The sequence below is a fragment of the Mustela nigripes genome, chromosome 1 (assembly GCF_022355385.1).
Source record: "Mustela nigripes isolate SB6536 chromosome 1, MUSNIG.SB6536, whole genome shotgun sequence".
Lineage (NCBI taxonomy): Eukaryota > Metazoa > Chordata > Mammalia > Carnivora > Mustelidae > Mustela > Mustela nigripes.
This window is the reverse complement of record NC_081557.1, coordinates 259,431,304-259,449,345: the sequence shown is the minus strand read 5'-3', so window position 1 is coordinate 259,449,345 and position 18,042 is coordinate 259,431,304. Positions and strand designations below refer to the sequence as shown.

At 42.6% G+C, this 18,042-nt stretch overlaps 1 protein-coding gene and 1 non-coding gene across 2 annotated transcripts in view; one reads left to right on the top strand and one right to left on the bottom strand.

Moving 5' to 3' along the window:
- MOB1B (MOB kinase activator 1B) overlaps positions 1-10,100 on the bottom strand; it is a 52,471-nt gene extending 42,371 nt beyond the window's left edge. Inside the window, exon 1 of the mRNA XM_059385065.1 lies at positions 9,712-10,100. Coding sequence (XP_059241048.1) covers positions 9,712-9,725 — 14 coding nt within the window. The 5' untranslated portion in view covers positions 9,726-10,100. The remainder of the gene's footprint in view (positions 1-9,711) is intronic.
- A 3,107-nt stretch (positions 10,101-13,207) lies between these two features.
- LOC132009505 (small nucleolar RNA SNORA62/SNORA6 family) lies at positions 13,208-13,357 on the top strand. The gene has a single exon (XR_009401975.1). It is a non-coding gene; the product is annotated as a small nucleolar RNA SNORA62/SNORA6 family (small nucleolar RNA).
- The last annotated feature ends 4,685 nt before the right edge of the window (positions 13,358-18,042 follow it).

The window sequence follows — 18,042 nt, the reverse complement described above, 5'->3', positions numbered from 1 at the left end:
GTCCTGGGATCCAGTCCCACTTCAGGTTCCTTACTTAGTGGGGAGCCTGCTTCTCCCTCTGCCTCTGCCTGCCACTCCCCCAGCTTGCACTCTCTCTGATAAATGAAATCTTAAAATAATAATAATAATAATAAAGTTATCTCTAGAACCTATAGTTATCACTAGACAATACAGTCCCAACACCCAAATTACACTCCCACTTAACAAAAGTTTAAACTGGGGTGCCTGGGTGGCTCAGTGGGTTAAAGCCTCTGCCTTTGGCTCAGGTCATGATCCCAGGGTCCTGGGTTCGAGCCCCGCATCGGGCTCTCTGCTCAGCAGGGAGCCTGCTTCCTCCTCTCTCTCTGCCTGCCTCTCTGCCTGCTCGTGATCTCTATCTGTCAAATTAAAAAAAAAAAAAAACTAAAACTAAAACCAGTACATCTCAATTGAGGCACATTTTGGTTCCCAAATGTCTAGCAACTTAGAACTGCACTTTTGGAATAGTTTGGCTATAACTATAGTTTGGGAAAAAAAAAAATTTAATTTTGGTTCTTAATAACTTTTCATTTCCCAAATTAAAAACTGCAAGGTTAGAGTACCTGGCTGGCTCAGGGGGTAGAGTTGGAGTCACATGTTGGAGGCAGAATTTACTTTAAAAAATAAGTAAATAAATAAATAAATAATAAAACAAAACAACGGACAAGGCTGACCAGTAAGACCCCTTTGGGAGTCCTTAACAATAAACTAGAGACAAGCAGCACTGGCATCGGTCCTCAAAACAACACTGTGCTCCACTGGAGAGAATTTGGTTCTGTCAAATCAGTTTGTTGTTCATGGATTCAAAAGTGAAATTCTGAAGAGCTGAAAATAAGAGGGCCCGCTAAATATCTGGCAGGAAGTGGGGAGGAGCTACAGAATGGAACCAGTCATATGTGAGTAAAAACTATAACCGTGGCGAGTTTTTAAACAAAGAGTTATTTCAGTAGTTAAATGTAATGCTATAGGGCACTACCCAACAAACAGATTCTTCAGAAAGAGCAGAAAGGCCAGCTGCTGCTCCTCTGCCTGAACACGATCTAGGCACCAACACACCAGAAAAGTTGCCATAAAAGGCATTCACCCCTACTGCTTCTACCTAATCATCCTGTATTTACAAGGAATATTAAGAATGTATTTGGGGTTTTTTTGTTTGTTTAAGATTGTATTTATTTGAGAGAGAGAGAGAGCACAAGCAGGGGCGAATGGCAGGCAGAGGGAGAAAGAGACTTCCTCCTGAGCAAGGAGCCTGATGCAGGACTCAATCCCAGAATCCTGGGATCATGACCTGAGCAAAGGCAGATACTTAACCAACTGAGCAACCCAGGCATATCCCAAGGAAGTTTTTGTCATACAATTATCTACTTCTACAAAGAAACAGAAAAAATATTCCTCTAATACTCACTCAATACTACAACTACCGAACTATTCCTATCAAATTTCAATTTGAGAACAAAAGGACTTGGGCTGAAAGATAAAATAACAGTAGCAATGAAAGAAAATTCAACCTTCCCTTTATAAATAATAAGGCCACTTGGCTAGGAGGGGACTATTCCCCAAATATTTGCTTACCTTCAAACATCTGCTTTTTAAGTTCTAACTGCAGAAAATCAAAGCAGCACTGATACATATGACCATAGACCCACAGAAACTGGCCATGATTTAAGTAATCAGAAACGATGAATATGTCAGTAAAAAATAATAACAGCTACTAGCAATCATGACACTGCTGAACTATCGATAATGAACTAGTTATCGCTGCTGTACTTCACTAGAATTTACTGAGCCAGGCCTTTTCCATTCAGTATCTCTAATCCTCCCATCATACCTGAGGTATTGATCCTAAAACACAGGATTCATGGGGAAAAAATCAGATTACCGACACACTTAAACCATACACAGTGGAGTCTCAGACTGCCTTCAACCATAATACAGCTAAAGCAGAGGCCAGCACATGCTCAGGAGACTTGGATGACATTCGGAGGCCCATTCAAGAAGGGTGGCCAGGAAGGGTTTGGAGAATGGCTATATACAGTGGTTTGAGCAAATACATTATGCTGAGGATTACGAGAGCCTGGTAGACTAACAAAGTGAAAAATATGTAGAGGGAGAAGGCCAGGATGAACCCTGTGCTACTTGGCTCAGAACTGCGGGTATGAATATGTACCCGAATGTTCATAGCAGCAATGGCTACAATCCCCAAACTGTGGAAAGAGCCAAGGTGCCCTTAAACAGACGAAAGGATAAAGAAGATATGGTCCATATATACGATAGAATATTACTCAGGCTTTAGAAAGGATGACTACCCAACTTTTGCATCAACATGGACAGGACTGGAAGAGATCATGCTGAGTGAAGTAAGTCAAGCAGAGAGTCAATTATCATATGGTTTCACTCACTCATGGAGCATAAGAGAGAACATGGAGGACATTAGGAGAAGGAAAGCAAAAGTGAGTTGGGGGAAATTGGAGGGGGAGACGAACCATGAGAGACTGCAGACTCTGAGAAACAAACTGAGGACTGTGGAGGGGAGGGGGGAGGGGGATGGGTGAGCCTGGTGGTGGGTATTACGGAGGGCACGTACTGCATGGAGCACTGGGTGTGGTACATAAACAATGAATTTCAGGAACACTGAAAAAATAAAAATAAAATAAAGAACTACGGGTATTAGTGTGAACTCATTCAATATATGCAGATATCGAAATCTGTATCTATATATCTATATATATTTATGTGTGTAAATCTGTATGGATTATGTTGTTTTCTAGCACTGTCCACTGAGAGGGTCTGGGAACAGAAACATATCTTGGTAATGCGCATACTTATCACCTAGATACTTACCACCTGTTTCCTAAATACTATTTCTCAGTAAAAAGAACCAAAATCCTTAGAGAAATGACCATTTCCAGGGATAGGGCAGAGAAAGTGTAGGATAAATCTGGAAGATCTGGTTGTGCCAGAAAGTTACAAAGTACTCAGAAAAAAAAAGGCAGCGCCAAGCAAAGAGACACAGAAGTCAGCTTGAATGGGACTCTCACTAGCCAAAACTGAGACATTATAAGCACCAAAACAAATATAGTTATAAATTATAACTCATTAAATAAAATAGGAATCTAAGTGTCCACACTGATAAATAAATAAATACGAAGAGTTAGTTCTCAGTAAAAATTTCAAATAATACAGATAAAAGCAATGACAGAATTATAAGAGACAACCATCATAATAATAATTCAGACAAAATACATCAATGAACAGTACAACTAGTGTGTGAAAACAAAATGAGGAATGAGACAGTCACACAGTCTCTAAACACCTCCCCAAAAATATTAATTAGTAGGAGGAAAAAAAAAAGATCTAATAACTTCACACTAGAGAATCTTTGTAGACAGTTTAATCAAAGGGTCACTTCCAATATGGACAAACACACATTACATGCACCTGGTAAGAAGCTGTAAGATAAACACATGACACCTCTATGGTATTTTTGCCCCAAATGCATAACCAGTTGTAACCACAAGAAAACATGACAAACTCAAACTGAGGGATAGTCCACAAAATGACGGGACTATAATTCTCAAAAATATCAAGGTCCTGAAAGACAAGGAAAAACTAAGGAAACATTTCAATTGAATAAGACCACACACAGAACAAAACCGGGTGTGATTCATGACCGGATCCTCCTGCTGAGGGTGACATTATGGGAGCAACAGAGGACACTAAACGGGCTTTCTGGACAAAAATTATGTAGGAATTCTTTTAACCATTCTTTGCAACTTCTCTAAAAATTTGAAAATCCTTCAAAATAAAATTTAAAAATGGGGGTGCCTGGGTGGCTCAGTGGGTTAAAGCCTCTGCCTTTGGCTCGGGTCATGATCCTGGGGACCTGTGATGGAGCCCCGCATTGGGCTCTCTGCTCAGCAGGGAGGCTGCTTCCTCCTCTCTCTCTCTCTCTCTGCCTGCCCCTCTGCCTACTTGTGATCTCTGCCAAATAAATAAATAAAATCTTCAAAAAAAAATTTTTTAAATGACTTAAAAATTTTTAAAAATTTTAAAAATGAACAGGCTTCACACAGCTACACCTTAACTAAACTAAAGATGGTCTTAAGTTAGGTAACTGATACAAGACAAAAATGCAAGTTGTACACTTGAAACTAACACAATGTTATACATTAATTATATCTGAATTTTTAAAAACAAATACGAAAAGAAAAGGAGAGTTAAAAAAAAAAAAAGGAATTCTCTCTAGGACTTAATTCAACATTCTGAACAGGTACCATATTTTTCAAGCAACCCACAGCTATTCTGCCCCAATACCTCCTAACCGAATATACAGCTGAAAAGAAGTACTACATGTACGTATATTATATTAGAAAATTCAAAGGTACAAAAACTTTTCCACTATATAGAGGGGGAAAAAGTCAATATTGGTAAAAGTAATCACATAGTAATTATTTTGCATTCAGTAATGTAAAGCAAAAGCAATCCTATAGAGACGAAAAGTAAACTAAAGCCAGACCTGTATCTACAATTCCCAAACTGCAGTTCCAAAAAGATGACCACACTTACTCTATTTCTTCTTCCCTCCAAAAAAGCCTAACATATTACATCAGGTTGTCACACAACAAAACTCTTAACACTTGCTCAAAAGCGGTTCGAAATGATTTACAAAATGATGTTTAGTAACATAAAAAATCTCCACATGAAAAACCTGGTCTATATATAGTAGAAACATGGCAGAAAAGATTAGGAAACTGTTATCACAAAGTACAAATAACAGTCATTTGGAAGGTGTAATGATTATGAGTGACTTTTATTTTCTTACTTTTCTTAGCACTATATTATGATTTCTCCAACATGTGTATTATTTTTACATTAAAAATGGAAGTCAAAAAGTATTATTTAAATTTAAAAGTTTATATTTTTTTCTTCCACCATTATATTCTTGGTGACCCGTAGCAAACAGTACAGAAGTATGAAATATTAGTGCCCAGGAAAAGGACACTTCTCTTAAAAACAAGGCCTATTTAAATACTATCTTTTTATATAATTTTATCAATTATAGATACAACAGTATGAGGCAGGATCCCTGGATCTAGACTGCTAGGATTCAGACCCATATTATATCAATGGCTACATAACTTTGAACAAATTACTTAACCTCTCTTTGTGAGTTTCTTCATCTGTAAAATAGGGTTCCTGCTACTTATTGAATTGAGTTAATCATCTGAAACAGTGCCTGGCACATGGTAAATACTTACCAAGATGTATTATTAGTAGTCATACTATTATTAACTTCCTTTATAGGCAAAGATGCTAAAGCCCTTAAATCAGTCAACTCACTTGCCTTCATGATGCTGGATTATTTAGGGGGGTGGGTGTACAGCAGGCAGAAAGAGAGGTAGGAGAGGGAGACAGAGACAGACAAACACAGCTACATCTCCTTTCCTACATTGCTAGTTTTTATTTATTTTTTTTTAAGATTTTATTTATCTCTTAGAGAGGGAGAAGGAGAAGGAGAGTGAGCACAGCTGGGGGAGCGGCAGGCAGAGGAAGAAGCAGGCGCTCCACCAAGCAAGGAGCCCGATGCAGGACTCGATCCCAGGACTCTGGGACCACGACCTGAGCAGAAGGCACTTAACGGATTGAGCCACTTAGGTGTCCCCTACACTGCTATATTTTAGAAGAGATAAACTGAATTTAGCGGTGCCTGGGTGGCTCAGTCCGTTAAGTGTCTGCCTTTGGCTCAGGTCATGATCTTGGAGTTGCGGGATCGAGCCCCAGATCTGACACCCTACTCACCCAGAATTCAGGGGTCTGCTTCCCTCTCTGCCCCTCATTTCTGCCTCATATGCCCTCTCTCTCTCAAATAAATAAATAAAATCTTAAAAAAAAAAAAGATAAATTGAAGTTACCTAGCACAATCCTCAATAAACATTTCCTTATTTTCCCAAACTATCTCTGCTTCTTCCTATACAGAAACAGACCTGGTTTATATTCATTCACATCCCTAAACCATCTTTCCTCCAGACTTCGTTTTAAAGTTAACTACAAGTATTTGTTTTAACTCTGTTCCAACCAAGCCCTACATCAGGAAATAAAACCTCAGTCTCTTCCAAGTCAAATATTTCTGTGAAATTCTATTGGTTAGAAGAGACTAGCAATTTCAAAATACTAGAAACATAGGGAACACTCAATACACTTTGAGTGAATGCTGAGAACTCATCCCAGGTTTCTTTCCCTGGATGTTGTTATATGCATAAAGTGCCAAGACGGGAAAAACCCTGAGAGGGCTGTGTTCCGATTCAACCCAAGCCAGTAATTATACCAGTAACCTGATGTCGGTGATTTTGCCATTTTACTAAAAGGCTAGCAAGCTAGGTTATGGATGGATCCCATCTAGCTCCACAATTCCACAGGCTCTTGGACAAACCTAAAAATGGACAATTCACAAGCAAGTTCGTATCTCTATGATGCTTCCTCTGACAAATCTTCCAGTTCCCCATACCCTCTCAGAGAACAGATTCCATTAACTGTCCATCACTTCTTTCACGAAGCCTTCCTCCAGCCAAATAAAACAAATTGCTCCACATTCTTCAGACCCCCCATGACCGCATCACAGTCTATTAGAGATGACCATTTACGAACTGAACTACGCTGAGGTCCCACGCCTTACACCGTGCTTAGCACACAACAGGTGCTGAGGATGTTTAAAGATTTGAGTCTACAAAATCAAATTAGTTCCTGTGAAGTTTCCTTGTGTACATTTGGGAGTTTAGCTTATTAACTTGAAGATACACAAAGGCCAATCTGCAGCACAACCAAAGCTTCATCCCAGCCGTATCTCCATATGCTGTACAAATTTATTCTGAGCGTTTGGACAAAAGCTACAAAAGGTATCACTGCTGCTGATTATCTGGGCAGCCTCTGGAGATTACCTAATCTACCTCATCTCCCTAACCAAAAAAAAAAAAAAAAAAAAAAAACCCTCTTTACCCTGCTCTACTTTGTTCCCTAGCACTCACATCCTCCTACCGTGCAATATAATTTACTGGTATTCACTGTTTATGATCACTTATCAAAACATAAGCTTAACTAATACAGGAATTTTTGTTGGTTTTGCTCGATACCCAGTGCCTACCTCAGTGCCTGGTACATTAAATGATGGGTTGTTTGTTTGTTTTTTTTAAAGATTTATTTATTTATTTATTTGACAGACAGAGATCATAAGTAGGCAGAGAGTCAGGCAGAGAGAGAGGAGGAAGCAGGCTCCTTGCTGAGCAGAGAGCCTGATGCGGGACTGGATCCCAGGACCCTGAGATCCTGATCTGAGTGGAAGGCAGATGCTTATTAATCCACTAAGCAACCCAGGCGTCCCTAAATGATTTTTTTTAATCAATAGTTCTTCCCTTCTGTCTTAAAGCCCTCGGGAGTTCTGAGTCAGCACCTTGATAAACCTGTCTCATAAGGCTCTTATTTCCTCAGCTCCATCCACTCCCAGTAGCCTTACAAGTAGGATTCGAAGAACTAGAGGTAAATATTTATATTTATTTCCTAACTTGCAACTCTTAATTTCTCTGCTCACCTTCCCATAGAGAAATAATATTCAGGAAGCTATACCAAATACCATATAGAGGAAATAACCAAAACTTTATTCTTTCATGTCTGATAATTATTTCTATCTATGAGGTCTTCCCTTTAGATTTGAAACTACAGGTGGACAAAAACCAAAACCAAGTTGGATTTATTTTTATGGCCTGTCAAGCACAAGGGCTAAATATTTCGGGACTATATTAACTGCTACATGAGACCTGACTGAAAAATTGTGCTCCAAATAGTACAAATCCTGAAAGGTCCTTATACATATATACATTCGTTACTGCAAGATTTTTCTTACATAACTAGTATGCTTCAGGAGAAATGAACTAAACCACTGCATTTCTGTAACTATTAAATACTGAGTCATGTAAAAAAAGGATACTGTTCTATCTGTATTCAGAAAATACCACCAAAACCTTCTCCATCCCTAGGTTTCACCCAAATATGGTTCTTCCCTGCTCCAACCAATTTAGCTGCGAGTTCCAAGAGTCATAAGCCCATCAGCAACAGTCACGGACATCATCTACACGGCTATTTTGAAGGCACCTTTTAAATTCTTGAAGAAATAAAACAACAGCAACGTAAAATATAGTCAAGATGAGAAGCTTCAAGCAGCGATACCTGGATATCTTGATTCAATCTAAAATAAGAAACAAAGTCTTGCAGAAGTCACTCGGTCCTCTCACCCAGCACTACCTACCTGACAAACTGACAATCAACTTCTAGAGCCTGAGAAAGAGATTTCACAGACGCACACTCACATGTGGTAGGCAGGGGACACAAGCCAGGCCTCCTGAGCCTATGAGAAACATTAGCAACCTGGCCTGCCTGTTAGCCGTCTGTGATCACTCAGTTTTGCTGGACTGCTCAAAAAAGGATTGATATTCTACATCTGAACACGTGAAATTAGGGTTAGTTCAATTCTGGGGATCCAAGTGCCAATGTGGGGGCTAAAAATTACAGGTGGGGAAGGAAGAGAATCGGAAGGAAACTGCTACTGTTACTGCTGTGAAGAAAAATGCTATTCTGTCCACAACAGTAAAGGAGTATATGGTGCAAGTTTCAATCTGAGTTTTTATGAGCTTTCTAACCACAGATTAAACATAGGTGAATCACAATGAAGCTTTCAAAAGAGGAATTCCAAGAGTCTATGGCCTGTTTCCCGACGACCTGAGGCTGTCTGCTGCCTCCATACCCCCAAGCGGCCATCGCAGCTTTCTGCCCGTCCCCCGAATTCGTCTACAATAAAGGAGAAGTAAATGAAATAATGACCAGCCCTAAATCTGGCGTTAAGTTGGTATTTACAAACGATTTGCAAGACCACTCCCCAGCGGATCTAATCAACCCCAGGGCACACTCCTCAGACTTCTAGTTGGTGGTGGTCTAAAAAGATAAAGCCCGTACTTTTCGGGGGAGCCCACTGGGAGGAAGGGCGCCTCGGGGAAGCAAGGAGCTGCTCCAGACCGCAAGACCCTGGGCTGTCATCATGGGATCCCGACCCGAAAGCAGCCTCATTAAGGGTGTTACAGCCACGGGACCTGTCACCCCAACTCTGCACTCCTAGAATCTAAGAAGTTAAAAGGGTGCTGGGGTGACGGGGGAAAGTACAACGCCCGACCTTCTGTTCTCGGCCCCAGACAAACGCGATGGGCAAGCGAAACGGAGCCCGAGCCGCCGGGCAGGAGACGCGTAAGGGGCCTAAGGGGGACTGGGTGGCATCTCTGCGGGGCGGCTAAACCCACAACCCCAAGAGAGGAGGGAAGACAGACATCGGGGTGATGGAGAAAGGCAGGGCAACCAATCCACACAGCGGGGTGTGCCGGGACGTGGGGTCCGGGGAGCAAGAGCCTCCGCGGGGGCCGCAGGGCTCCACGCGAGCTCCAGGCGGGCTGCGGAGGCGACAGGCGTCCGGCAGCGCCCGCGCACCGGGCGCGCTCCCACAGCCCTGCCGGACGGGAACGCCCGGCCCCGGCAGCGAGGGCCCCGGCAGCGAGGGCCCCGGCAGCGACGGCCCCGGCAGCGACGGCCCCGGCGAGCGGAGGCCCGCGGCCCCGGTCTCCCGAACAAAGCCCGCGCGCGCCGGGCCCGGCTACTCACAACAAGAAGCTCATGTCGGCGGCGGCGGGGGCCGGGGGCGCTCGGCGGTCTCTCGGCCTCCGGGCGGCGGCGGCTCGGGCGGCGGCCCGGGGAGAAGAGGGAGGGAGGAGAGCGGAGGAGGAGAGGAGGGAGCGGGGACGCGCCGGCTGCCGGGCGGCCGCAACGGGCTCGGCTTCGCTCGTTCCCGGGGCGGGCGGAGCGGGCGGAAGTGGGCAGCGCGCGGCCCGAATCGCCGACGGCGGCGGGGGAGGCGGAGAAGGCGGGGACACGGCCGCACGCCGGCCCGCCGGGGAGCAGCTGCCGCGGCTGCCGAGCTGCTCGCCGCGCCGCCCCCTTTCTCCTCCTCCTCTCCCTCTTCTTCCTCTTCCTCCTCCTCCTCCTCACCCTCCTCCCCCCTCTCCAACCCTCTAGCCCCCCCGCGGCCCTCGCCGCGCGAGTTCTCGCGAGAGCGGCGCGCGCCCACCCGCGTCCTGCCGGGGCTGCGGGTCCGCCAAGTTCCGGACGTCCTCGAAGCCCGGGACCGCGCCCAGGCAGGGCGCTGGGGGCCCCCAGGCCCGCGAAGGCCGGTCCGCCCAGCGGGGGGTCGTGGCCGAGCGCTCCGAGCTCGTCGGCTGGGTTTCCGCCGTCGGGAAGGGAATGGGCTCCACTCTGCGACGTCTGGGTTTGCGGCGAGGGGTGGCATCGCCACGAGGGCTTCTGCCCGTTGCAAGCGTGCAGCAAGGGACGATGAAAGGTTATGGAGTCCCTTTGCTAGTACATAAAAGCAGGAGGCGGCTTAACGTGTTTGGAATGTGTGGGTGGTGTTCGGCCAGAATAGAGAAAGGAGTCAAGCTCCCCGTGGTTTTATGGTTCTGTCTTAAAACCCTGAACTAGGAGAGGAGAGGTCAGGGTCCAGCCTTGGTTCGGCAGGCGGGTTAGGCCGTCGTCAGTAGCTGGGGAAACGGCTGTAGGGACCTTTGCAAGGTCTGTGGAGCATTCTTAAATAGATTATAAAGCCCGGCCCTGAACCCCCTGACTCTGTGAAATCAGGGAGACTGGATGTGTTTTGTGCAGCAGAAGGCCCAATGTTTATAATGGTCTTGGGCCCCATAAATGCGTAATCAGCATTGCCCCTGATGAGCAGCCTACCCCGACCTTACCGCTTCGAGGACCCACTTATTTTACACAGGAGATGTCCATCTTCTTTATTCACAACACCCATCAAATCCACAAGTAAGTTCTCAAAGTATCGGAACAGAACTTAAATAATGTACAGCTGTTAACCCACCTTGGGTTGGGTTACTTGGAAGAAGTACCAATATGAAATATAGTCTGTTGAGTTGGTGCGGTATTAGTTCAGTACCTCAGGAAATCAAACCATTTTCTTTAAAACAGAAGGAAATATTGGAATCTTGACTATCTCGGAAATAAAAGTGGTCATTGGAATAATTTGAGAAGACTTAAAGACTCAAAAGATGGAGGACAGAAGGGCGGAAAGGATTTACTTTAATATAGTGAAAATAATGGATTTGTGACAGAAGCCCAGATATTGATTTGGTACTACTAATGTACTATATAATTCCTAAGGGTCTTCTGAAAGTAAAACTTGAATTACCAGATTAGGAAATTATGTTTGGGAAGTAAATCAGTTAACCTGCTACAACAGTCTCATCCCTGTTAAAATGAAGGCCTTGAATTTTCACATGATCTGTAAGATATCCTCCAGTTCTAAAGTTCTGTGGTGTCAGAGTTATCCTTCAAATGTCTGGCGGACAGTTCCCATCTGCTCCCTGATTTGGTAGCTGGCTTATGTAGCTTTGCTTTTGTTCTAACACAATTTAAATGAATTCTATGACACTGAATCAGGATAATGATGGCCAGAGGAGAGAATCTGCTAAATTACCTGCTGAGTTCTTTTCATATCTCAAGGAGAACTGGCTGAAATTAACAGCTGATAAAACTTAAATAGATTGGTCTTAGAAATGATAGAGGTGTCATATTAATAATACGGAATAGAATTCCAGAGGTTAAAAATTTAAATCAAACCATGGCTGCCACTTAAAATTACTCAGCTTCAAAAGCTTTGGGAATTTAGAATCAATAGAGGGCATATTCAAATAGACATTTCTAATTCCAATTTCACCCTCCCCAATTCATATTTCATATCACTGTCCTCTTCAAATTTCAAGAAGTTACTCCCCTGATCAAAATTATTTTGTTTGTAAATCTTTATTTATGAAGGAAGATGATTAAAATCTGCATTTACCAATTTTTCCAAGAATCGATACTATAACATGAATGGAATAGAACATATGTGGATATGCCTTCAAATAGCTTTTAAAAAGATTCACTCAAATTTATAAGTGAGTATATTTATATATGTAAATGTAAACAAGATAGTTATAAATTGTGGGAAGACAGGGAGTAGACAGAATAATGTAATAGCAATGGTGGAGGGAGAGGATCTAATTTAGATGCGGTGATTAAGAAAAGACTCTTGGGGCGCCTGGGTGGCTCAGTGGGTAAAGCCTCTGCCTTCAGCTCGGATCGTCCTGGGATCGAGCCCCACATCGGGCTCTCTGCTCAGTGGGGGGCCTGCCTCCCCACTCTCTCTCTGCCTGCCTCTCTGCCTACTTGTGATCTCTCTCTCTCTCTCTCTGTCAAATACATAAATAAAATCTTTTTTAAAAAATACTTTTAAGAAAAGCCTCTCTACGGAGGTGACATTTTTGTTAAGACCTGAAACAAGAGGAGGAAGCAGTCTTGCAAAGAGCGAGGGGAATGAGCATTTTCTAGTAGAGGAAGTAATAAGCACAAATGCTCTAAGATAAGAAAGAGCTTAAAGAGTTCTTAGAGCCGAAAGGTTATGGCCCCGGGCAGAGTGAGCAAGAAAAATGACATCAAATAAAGCTGGACATGGAGACAGAGGGCAGGCTGGGGTAAGCTAATCTGAATAACGTTTCATTTTTTTTTTTAATTTGGAAAATTTCAAACCTATACAAAGGGGAGGAAATTAATATAATGAATCTCATCCTACAGCTTCAGCAATTATCAGTTCATGATCCGTGATTAACATTTTGGAAAGATCACTCTCCCTTCTTGTGGAGAATGGACCAGGGGGAGCCAACAAGTCACAAGGGAAACCAGGAGACTATTCTAATAGTCCAGTTGTTTCTCAGTTGTGATTTGGTTCAGCGTAGTGTCATTAATAATAGAAGAAATTAATAATCTCAGGGTAAAACCAACAGCACTTGGTGATAGGTTGGGGAAAGGAGATTACTCCAATTATTTTTGGCTTTAGTAACTAATGGAAACAGCCATTTATTGAAACAGGGAAGATATGAGTCACAATTTGGGGGTTAAACTAAAAGTTCCATTTTAGATATGTTAGCTTCGAGATATCTATTAGATATCAAAATAGTCAAGTAGAGTTTTGTTTACTGTGCCAAGGCGGGGCGGGAGGAATCTGAACTAGAAACATGAATGCAGACCCCAGCAAGTAAACAGTATTTGAAGCCCTGCGCATTTTAGAGCTCAGAGTTGAGGCTGGCAGGCCAGAGAACTCACAAGTGTAGGTGCTGCGCTACACGAGGGGCAAGTCTTTTGCTAATACCACAAGCGTCTCTGGCCCACTGAGTGGAATTTGATAGTAATTCTTGCTACAAGTAAAAAACAAAAGGTGTTTGAAGCCATAAGGTGGGCTTCCAAAAAGAAATTTACATGCCCAATAAGGATAGACAAAGCAAAGCGTTACCTGTAAGCATCTGGGTTTTTTCTTTCTTTACTTCTCTTCCCCGATATCTCTGGTTTCTGATCACCATTTACCCAGTTGTGATGATGATGTTGTAGTTATGTTGTTTTTGTTTTTTAAGAGTCCATACGTGTTATAAATATATGCTGAAATAGTTACAGGTGAAATAATGTGCCTGGAATTTGCTTCAGAAGAGAGAATTAGGAGTACTGATGAGATGAGACTGGCGGTGAGTTGATAGCGGTCAAAGTCAGGTTGATAAGTACATGAGGATCCTTCTACCCTCCTGCCTACTTTTGTTTAGCTTTGAAACTTTCCATAATAAAAAAGAAAAATAAGTAACAGGTCTTTTTTTGAAGAAGCCAAGAAAAGTATTATTAATGATAGGAACTTAAAATCTGCTGATATAAATAATGATTCTTTGGACTGGAGCATTCTTTCCTTGTCCTCATATTAGCCAGGTTTTTTTCTGCCTATATATTAAGATATTCGTTTACATGTAAAGGCAAAAGCAAATGCCGTCAATGTCAGAGAGAAGAAACACTGAATTCAAACCCTGTGTCTAAATCTGGGCGTCCGTATTTCTTGGGTAGCTGATCCCTTCTGATTCAGGAATGTTATCTGACTGTGAAAGAATTTGATACCTGAACAGCAAATACGAGAAAAAGTACAGCTGGGCCACAAACCTGTAGTGACTTGTAAAACGCATTCTGTTGTGCAGCAGTATTTTGGTTATATAACATCTAGCCTGATGTGATAATTATTCCATCTAATTAGTTTATTACATAAGATTGTTTTTAGAGCTGCAATATTTTGAATATTTCTTTTTTTTTTTAAGATTGTATTTATTTACTTGAGAGAGAGAAAGAATGAGGGAGAGAGAGCATGAGAAGGGAGAGGGTCAGAGGGAGAAGCAGACTCCCTGCTGAGCAGGGATTCCTGAGACGGGACTTGATCCCAGGACTCCAGGATCATGACCCAAGCCGAAAGCAGTCGCCCAACCAGCTGAGCCTCCCAGGCGCCCCAATGTTTTGAATATTTCTGATGGTCTAGTCACTCCGCTAAGTTTTTCACATATTTTGTCCCTGTTTACGCCCATGTTTATAAATAGGTTTATGTCATTTATTCCTTACCCGGCCCCATATGGTTGGTGTTAGGTATTACTTCCTCCATCTATAATTAAGGAAATTAATGCTAAGAGGTTACGTATGTAATTTGCTCAAAATCATATGGCTAATAAGTAGAGTCTGAATTCAGTAAATCCCATTTCCTTCCCCCCCCCGTTCCCAGGATGACCTAAATTAGAATGAATCTATGCTAAATGAATTTTGGCATCCTACACGAGGCCACTTAACACACCTAGCAATTTAACCTAACCCTTATTAATGCTCTTTAGATTTTAATTCTATACCTCGCTTCATTAAAAACAACCATGTATGATTATTCACATTCCAGTGTATGGTTAAAAATACTTCTCAAGGATATATTATTCTGATATAATAGGAAAGAATAGAAATATGAAAGATTGGTTCATGAAGCTTGGTGTCTTTCAGTGCATTCATTTATCACTAAAAGCCATAAAGTATCAAAACACAAAGCTTATTTAATGTATTACAATGGAAGAAGAAATCTTCCATTGATTCCAAAACTAAGCCAATACCCTCCCTTCAAGCTGTTCATTCTTTTGAAGGTGAGGTTTGCACAATAGAAGGCTAAATTTAAGACAATGATGAGCTGCAAATCATTTATCCACTGAACAAGAATTTATTGTCTACTACGGCCTCTGGGAGCAAAAAAATTATGAATCCTGTAGGTCATTGGGAAATATAGGCAATCAAATAAATAAAAGCAAAATTAAAAATTGTGGGGCGCCTTGGTGGCTCAGTGGGTTGAGCCTCTGTCTTTGGCTTGGGTCGTGGTCTCGGGGTCCTGGGATGGAGCCCCACGTCAGAATTGAGTCCTGCATCAGGTTCTCTGCTCAGCAGGGAGCCTGCTTCACCCTCTCTCTCTGCCTGCCTCTCTGCCTACTTGTCATCTCTCTTTGTCAAATAAATAAATAAGATCTTTAAAAGAATATTAAAAATTGTATAAGTTTCAGGAAAGAAAAGTCCATGTTATATATGAGCATATATTGAGGGAACACCTATTTTTGGTTGTCAGAGAATTGGATCCTGCAAATTCAGAAACGAATAGTACAGGGACACCTGGGTGGCCCAGTCAGTTAAGCATCTGCCTTAGATCTGAGCATCTGCTCAGTCTGTGATCCCAGGGTCCCGGGATTGAGCCCCGCCTCCAGCACCCTGCTCAGCAGCGTGACTGCTTCTCCCTCTGTCTCTGCCCCCCCCCCCCGCTTGTGGTCTTTCTCTTTCTCTCTCGCTCTCTGTTCAAATAAATAAATAAAATCTTGGGGGGAAAAAAGAAACAATCAGTACATATTTACTTCTTGCATTTAAATCCTGTTATGTTTATAAACAGCATGATTTAATAAAACTACTAACCCTCTTATAATCGCCAGCCCACTTTCAGTGTTTTGAAGCACCGTGACATTGAAATTTATTTTTGTTTTTGAGAAGCCAGTCTTAGAACTTTTTAGGTGTTATTTTCAGTACAATTGTTAGAATCTTAGTTCGCGGGAAAAAAAATCATAAAAGATTTCTTGCATGGACTCTGCACCTGCTCAATAAATATTGAATTTCTTGATCTGTCAGGTTTATTATTGGCCATAATTAATTGTTTTTCCATTAAACTTAAACCATGTAGCCACTTTTCCAGGCAGCTGCATTGGGAGAAGGAAGAGGAAGGGTCCTTTCTGAACCTATTCAAAGCTGCTTTTCCCAAATTGATAGGACATTGCCAAGGTCAGGAAGTCTAAAATTAACTCTACCAGCTGTGTTTTGGTTTGCTTTGTACAGCACATGGGCTCAGGGGGCTCGGTCTGGTAGGCTGGCTTGCCGCTTCAGTGTGCTGTGCCCTTAAAATTTGTTTGCCTGGAGTGTCCGTTGTGCACAAGACACGGTAGCTAAGCAGCTTGAAAGTGTATGGGGACTAAACAAATAAGTCTCTTTTAACCTCGAAGAGGCCTAGCAACAGCGTGGGGGTGGGGAGAGAATGAAAGAGTCACCACTGAGTATGTCAGATGTGCAGCTTGACTTTTAACTTTGCTCAAATTTCCCTGAGAGCAAGCTGCTTATGTGCCATCAGAGACCCAGAGATGATGGTACAGTTTCAAGGAGTCTGTTTTCAGCCCACCCATCTCCATGAGGTCCTTGAGCATGAAGGACCATATATAGGCATGGAGAGTATCCCAACTGGCTGCAACTTAAAAATATCCTAAGAATCAGCAGCTGTTACTTTCACCCACACAAATTCACAGTTGGCTTAATTAAATAGTGCCTATTCTCAAGAGCTGAAGCCCTTTGGGTTATGCCCAATGTTCTTAGGCTGCTCCCCCCACCTCCATTCCCCTCCTCAGAGTTCTTTAAAGCAAAATGGATGAATAATAGAGATCAGTTAAGAGCCATTCAGGGTTTGTATCAACGTGAACAATGAAATGTGGAAGTCAGATCTTCCAATACAGTCTTGACTCCCTGCCTATACAACCACTGGACTCTAGGGACCCTAGGCTGTCCCTAGTCCTGGCCATTTGTTCTCGCTTGCTTATGGTCATTACCGCACCCTCTTCTTGGCATGCTCTCATGTTTTTCACAGTTGTCATGGTCACAACCATAGCAACCTGAGCAGGCCACAATCCTCTTATAGCTAGAGACGTGAGATACTGCTTTACACAATTCCCCTGTACTGCACCAGCAGGAATCTGGGCCCAGAGAGTCAAACCATTTATTTTTTCTTGGGAGAAATATTTCTACTGTCCCAAAATATCACTACTTTTAAGGTTTGAATGGCGTCAGGGTAACCAGGACGCATCTGTGGAGAAGCAGCCCAGGATAATCAGTCCCACCTTGAAATCTGACCCACTTTTTCCAGATCCCTTGTTTATAGCCTCTACTCTGTGTTTCCACTCTAATCATTCCATTTGAGTACAGGGGAAGGGCTTTATAGAATGAAACCATAGTGAACAAGATCTCCTTTCCAAACTAAAACATTTTAAAGAAAGTGATCTTGTAATGCACTCCTTACAAGGGATCTGAGACCTTTCTAGAGCCCTGCAGGATAGAGGATCCCTCGTTTGCAAAATTCATTCATTCTGTCAGTCAGTAACATTTATTAAAGATCTGCCATAAACGAGTCACCATGCCAGGGATGAAGATACAAAAGAAAGACATTACAACCCTCAAGGAGCTCATTTCTACTGCCAGAGACAGACGTATAAACAAATAATTATAGCACAAAATCTAACAGGATCGTGTGCAAAGGGCTACAGGAGCTCAGCGGGGGAAAGAGTGAATTTGAGAAGGAAGATAAGAGTCATAGAGACTCTCGCCAAGGAAGCAAGGTTTAGAGAGTTAGTAGACATTCTCCAAAGCAGGAAGGGTTGATAGAGGAGTGGGAGGCAGAGAGAAGACGACGGTGGTGCCGCAGATATAAAACCCAGAAGCATGAAAAAATACACGTGTAAACAAAGGAAATGTTGACTGCTACAA